The sequence below is a fragment of the Galeopterus variegatus genome, unplaced genomic scaffold (assembly GCF_000696425.1).
Source record: "Galeopterus variegatus unplaced genomic scaffold, G_variegatus-3.0.2 Scaffold2252, whole genome shotgun sequence".
Lineage (NCBI taxonomy): Eukaryota > Metazoa > Chordata > Mammalia > Dermoptera > Cynocephalidae > Galeopterus > Galeopterus variegatus.
Genome location: NW_007728363.1, coordinates 237,996 through 243,609, shown reverse-complemented (window position 1 = coordinate 243,609; position 5,614 = coordinate 237,996). Strand labels below are relative to the sequence as shown.

Below are 5,614 nucleotides of genomic sequence, written 5' to 3'. Positions count from 1 at the left end.
CAGCATTACTAGGTGACATGTGATTCTATGGTTTTAATAAATGCTGCCTTATTAATAAGGCCAATCACTGCCTCTTTACTTGTCCATTCTTGGAAGTTATGGTGCCTGAATTTGATGGTGGAGGTTGGGCAACAGTTGGGAAAGGAAGAGGAATTCTGCTTATTAAGTAATCCCTGGGTTATGGGCAGATGGCTGTGAGATACTTTCCCCTAAAACAATGTTTCTTGCTTACCTAGATTATTTTAGGAAGAAAACCAACTGAAAAAAAAAATGACATTCCTTTTCTTCACATTTGTTGGTGCTGTTCACCTTTTATCCCTGGGCTCTGGGAAAGCTATATACAAGAATGGAAGCCCTCAAAGGATTTTTGAAGAAATGAAAGAAGAAATAGCCAGCTATGGAGATATTGCTAAAGCAATCATCAACCGTGCTGTTTATGGTGAATCCCAGAACAGATCTTACGAGCGATTGGCACTTCTGGTTGATACTGTTGGGCCTAGACTGAGTGGCTCTGAGAACCTAGAAAAAGCCATCAGAATTATGTACCAAAACCTGCAGGAAAATGGGCTGGATAATGTCCACCTGGAACCAGTCAAAATACCCCACTGGGAAAGGGGAGAAGAATCTGCTGTGATGCTGGAGCCAAGAATTCACAAAATGTCTATTTTAGGTCTGGGCAGCAGCGTTGGGACCCCCCCAGAAGGTATTTTTTTTTCCCTTTTTTTTTCTGTGGTAAAACATATATAACATAAAGATTACCATTTTAACCATTTTTAAACATAGAGTTGTGTGGAATCAATTACATTCACAATGCTGCGTAAACTACTACCTCTATCTATTTCTGAGTTTTTCATCATCCTAAAAAAATAGATTCTGTAACCATTAAGTGATAACTTCTCATTATCCCAGAAGGTATTTTTTCTTTCTTTTCAGCTTGCTGTGTACTTTATAAAACTGGTGTCACTTGGCATAATTGATTATAGTATGCATGATTCATATTATAATTTGGATGATAGAAAGGAAAATCTAATAATTTCCCATTCCATTGGCTTAATGAGTTCTCTACTGCTACATTCTTTTTCTTTCTTCCTTCTTCCTTTTTCCCCTTCCTTACTACTATATCTTTTCTGAAAGAAAACTGATTGCATAGGGTCACTTTTTAAGTGGAGGATCTATAGCTATTGGTCCATGATACTTATTAGCCCTATAACTTAATAATTGTTACCTAGTATAGAATTAGTATGATTCTGTAGAGAACTGAAATATATGTAAATAGGATACAAAAACTATGACTTTTTTCAAAGTGTCCTCAATGTGCAGGATTTCTTAGAATTAATGAAACGGGGAACAAAACCATGCACACTGAATTGATTTGAGTTAATTATTCTTGTAGATCTTGAGTCCTCTAATACAAGGAATTATCCAGGGTCAAGTTCTACCTTTATTTATCAGCACCCTGGTTCAGCTTTGTACGGCAATATAAATGCCTAGATCAGAAGTATATAACCAGTCAGCAGTGAGCTATCAGTCAGTCTTGAATGTATTCATGGCCTAATTTCCTGCAGCAGAGGAACTAGTTTCTATTCTTATGACTTCTCTAATGTCCAGAGAATGACCCAGTACAGAGGATTGTCAGCTTTAAAAAAAATTCTTTACTCAGATATAATTCACATGCTATAATATTCACCCATTTAAAGTATACAATTCAGGGGTTTTTAGCATATTCACAGAGTTGTGCAACCACCACCACATCTAATTATAGAACATTTTGAACACCCCAAAAAGAAACCCTGTTCTCTCTCCCCCCCGAATAAAACAAAAACAAGAAACCCCATACTCGTTAGCAGCCACTCTCTATCCCTCTCCTACTGCCCTCCTGAGCCCTAGGAAACCACTAATCTGCTTTCTGTCTTTATGGATTTGTCTATTCTGAACATTTCACATGAATAGAAAAATACACTATGTAGTCTTTTGTGGCTGGCTTCTTTTAGCAAAACATTTTATAGGTTCAGTCATGTTGTAGCTTATATCAGTATTTCCTTCTTTTTTATTGCTGAATAATATTCCATCTTATGGATGTACCATTTTTATTTATCCTTTCATCAGTTGTTGAACATTTAGGTTGTTTCCACCTTTTAGCTTATTATGAATAATACTGCTATAAACATTTGTATTAGTCCGTTTCTGTTTTTTATAACAAAATACACAGAACTGCGTAATTTATAAGAAAACAAAATTTTCTGTTTACAATTTCAGAGGCTGGGAAGCACAAAGCCCAGGGAACACATCTGATGAGGGTCTTCTTGGGTGGTGGCTTTACAGTGATGCAGGGGTTTCATATGGCAGAAAATGGCAGAGCAGAGAGAGAGACTCTCATGTGCTCTCCATTTAAAGCCCTAAAAACCATGCTCCTGACAATCATTATTAATTCATTCACTGTGGCATGGTCCTACAATCTAATCACCTCTTCACCCAGCTTTCAATTACCATAATAGGACTTCCCGCCCTCTTAACACTATCACAGTGGGGACCAAACCTCCAACACATTAAATTTTGGGGGGGATACAATTCAATTCATAATATTCCACTCCTATCCCCTCAAAACTCATGTCTTTTTTTTTTTTTTTGTCTTTTGTCTTTTTCCGTGTCCGGCAACGGATCGCAACCCTCAGTGTTGCCCCCGTACCGGACCGGGGACCGGCAACAGGATTGCAACCCTCGGTGTTGCTCCCGCGCCTCGCTCAGCCAGTGAGCGGGAACCGGTCTGTATGTGGGATCCGAACCCTCGGGCGGGAGCGCCGCCGCGCTTCCCAAGCGGCGCACTATCCAGTGCGCCACCGGGCCGGCCCAAAACTCATGTCCTTTTCATATACAAATACATTCATTTCATCCCCAAAGTCTTAACTTGTTTCAACTCAAAAGTTCAAGGTTCAAAGTCTCATCTGTGAAGTCAAAACAAGTTATCTACTTCCAAGATACAGTGGTGGGACAAGCATAGGATACATATTCCCATTCAAAAGGGAAGAAATAGGCTGAACGAAAGGTGTGAAAGGTCCCAAATAAGTCCGAAACCCAGCAGAGCAGGCATTAAATCTCAAACCTGGTGAATCATGTATCTTTACTCCATGTTTGACATCTTTTGCACACTGGTGCAGGGATTGTGTCCCCAAGTCCTCGGGTAGCTCTACTTCTATGGCTTTTCTGGTCCGAGGCATGCTTCAGCTCTTTCAGGCTGGCGTTGCACGCTGGTAGCTCCACAGGTCTGGGGTCTCCATGGTGGTCCTGCTCTCATGGCTACATTAGGCATGGCACTGTTGGAGTTTTTCTGCTGCAACTCCAACCCCACGTTTCTGCTTGGCATTGCTCTATGAAGGCTGTCTGTGGTGACTCTGCCCCTGTGATATCACTTCCTGGAGATCTTCCAGGAAGATCTCTTCCTGGGCCCCCAGGCTTTTCTCTACATCCATTGAGTTCAGGTCAGAATGCTCCCAAGCCTACACAGCTCTGGCGTTCTGCTAGCCTGCAGACCTAACACCATGTGGATGCTGCCAAGGCTTTTGGCTTATATTTTTCAAAGCTGTGGGGCCTAGCCCCAGCTGGGGTCAATTTAGCCACAGCTGGAGTAGCCAACGCAGCTGGGGTGCTGCTGTGGAGAGCAGCATCCTGAGGTTGCCTTGGGCATGAGTCTGTGGAGGGCACTCAGGCCTGTTCCCCAAAACCATTCTGTCTCCTTAGGCCTTTGGGCCTGTAGTGGAAGAAGTGGCCATAGAAGCTTCTGCAATTCTTTCAGGCCTTTCTCCCCTTCTCTTGATAATCCCTTTCTTTTGTACTAATCTTCTTAGCACCATTGCGTTTTTCTTCTGGAAATACTCTCTACTTCTCTAACACATGGCCAGGCCACAAATTTTCCAAATCTTTATGCTCTATTTCCCTTTTAATTATAAATTCTGGCTTTTCTGTCATAACTAAGCATAGGCTGCTGCAAGTAGCCATGCAGCTTCCTGAACATTTTGCTGCTTAGCAATTTCTTCTGCCAAATACCTTGGTTCAGCATCTTTAAGTTCCACGTTCCATAAAACTTTTGGACATGAACAGAATACAGCAGCCAAGTTCCTTGCCAGGTCATAGCAAGGGTGATCGTTGCCCCAGTTTCCAATAAGCTCCTTCTCATTTATATCTGAGACTTACTTAGAAAGGTCTTTATAGTCCATATTTCCATAAGCATTCTGGTCACCACTATTTAACAAATCTCTAAAACTTTTCCTGGTTTTTTTGTCTTCTAAACTTTCACCACCATCTAGGCTTTTTAGCTTTTTCCTCCAAATTCCTCCAGCCTCTCCTCAACAACCAGTTCCAAAGTCATTTCCACATTTTCAGGTATTTGTTGGTACCAATTTTCTGTATTAGTCTTTTTCGGTTGCTTATAACAAAATACATGTAACTGGGTAATTTATAAGAAAACAAAATTTATTGCTTACAGTTTTGGAGACTGGGAAGTCCAAAGTCCAGGAAAAAAATCTGGTGAGGATCTTCTTGGGTGGTGGCTTTACAGAAATACAGGGATCTCACATGGCAGAAAATTTCAGGGCAGAAAGAAAGAGATTCTCATGTGCTCTCCATTTAAAGCCCTCAGAACCACACCCCTGACCACCATTATTAATCCATTCTCTATGGCATTATCCTACAATCTAATCACCTCTTCAAGGCCCCACCTTTCAGTTACCGTAATAGGACTTCCCACTCCCTTAACACTGTCACAGTGGGGACCAAGCCTCCAACACATTAAACTTTTGGGGGCACACAATTCAATCCATAATAACATTCATGTACAAGTTTTTGTATGGACATTTGTTTTCATTTCTTTTGGGTTGCTGGGTAATGTGGTAGCTCTATGTTTAACTTTTTAAGTTACTGCCAATTTTTTTGTGAAGCTGCTGTACCATTTTATGTTCCCACTAAAAATATTGATGGAGTTTAGATGTGTTGTTCCCTCCAAAACTCATGTGGAAATTTGATCTCCAATGTGGCAGTGTTGGAAACTGATTGAGTCAAGGGGATGGATCCCTCATGAATGGATTAATGCTCTCCCTGGGGGAGGGGGGATTAATGAGTGAGTTCTTGCTCTATTAGTTCCCGCGAGCGCTTGTTGCTTAAAAAGACCCTGGCACCTTGTCTCCCTCTCTTGCTTCCTCTCTCTTGCTTCCTCTCTCTTTCTTCCTGTGATCTGCTTGTACCCACTGGCTGCCTGCCACTTTCTGCCATGAGTAGAAGCAGTCTGAGACCCATGCCAGATGCAGCTGTCCCAGAATTGTAAGCCAAATAAACCTCTTTTCCTTATAAATTATCCGGTCTCAGGTATTTCTGTTATAGCAACACAAAACGGACTAAAACAAATATAATTTTTACATATATTTGCCAACACTTGTTATTATCTTTTTGGTTATAGCTGGCTTAGTAGACGTGAAGTAGTATCTCATTGTTTTGATGTACATTTCCCATGAAAAATGATGTTGAGCATTCTTCCATGTTCATATTTACCACTTGTATATCTTCTTCATAGAAATGTATATTCATTCCTTGTCCAGTTTTTTTTTTTTTTTTTTTTTTTTTTTTT

The 5,614-nt window shown here is 40.7% G+C and overlaps 1 protein-coding gene across 1 annotated transcript in view; it reads left to right on the top strand.

The window, feature by feature from the left end:
* The first annotated feature begins 234 nt into the window (after window positions 1-234).
* The window catches only part of CPQ (carboxypeptidase Q), a 193,165-nt gene continuing 187,785 nt past the window's right edge, over window positions 235-5,614 (top strand). The window contains exon 1 of the mRNA XM_008581070.1: window positions 235-703. Coding sequence (XP_008579292.1) covers window positions 271-703 — 433 coding nt within the window. The 5' untranslated portion in view covers window positions 235-270. The remainder of the gene's footprint in view (window positions 704-5,614) is intronic.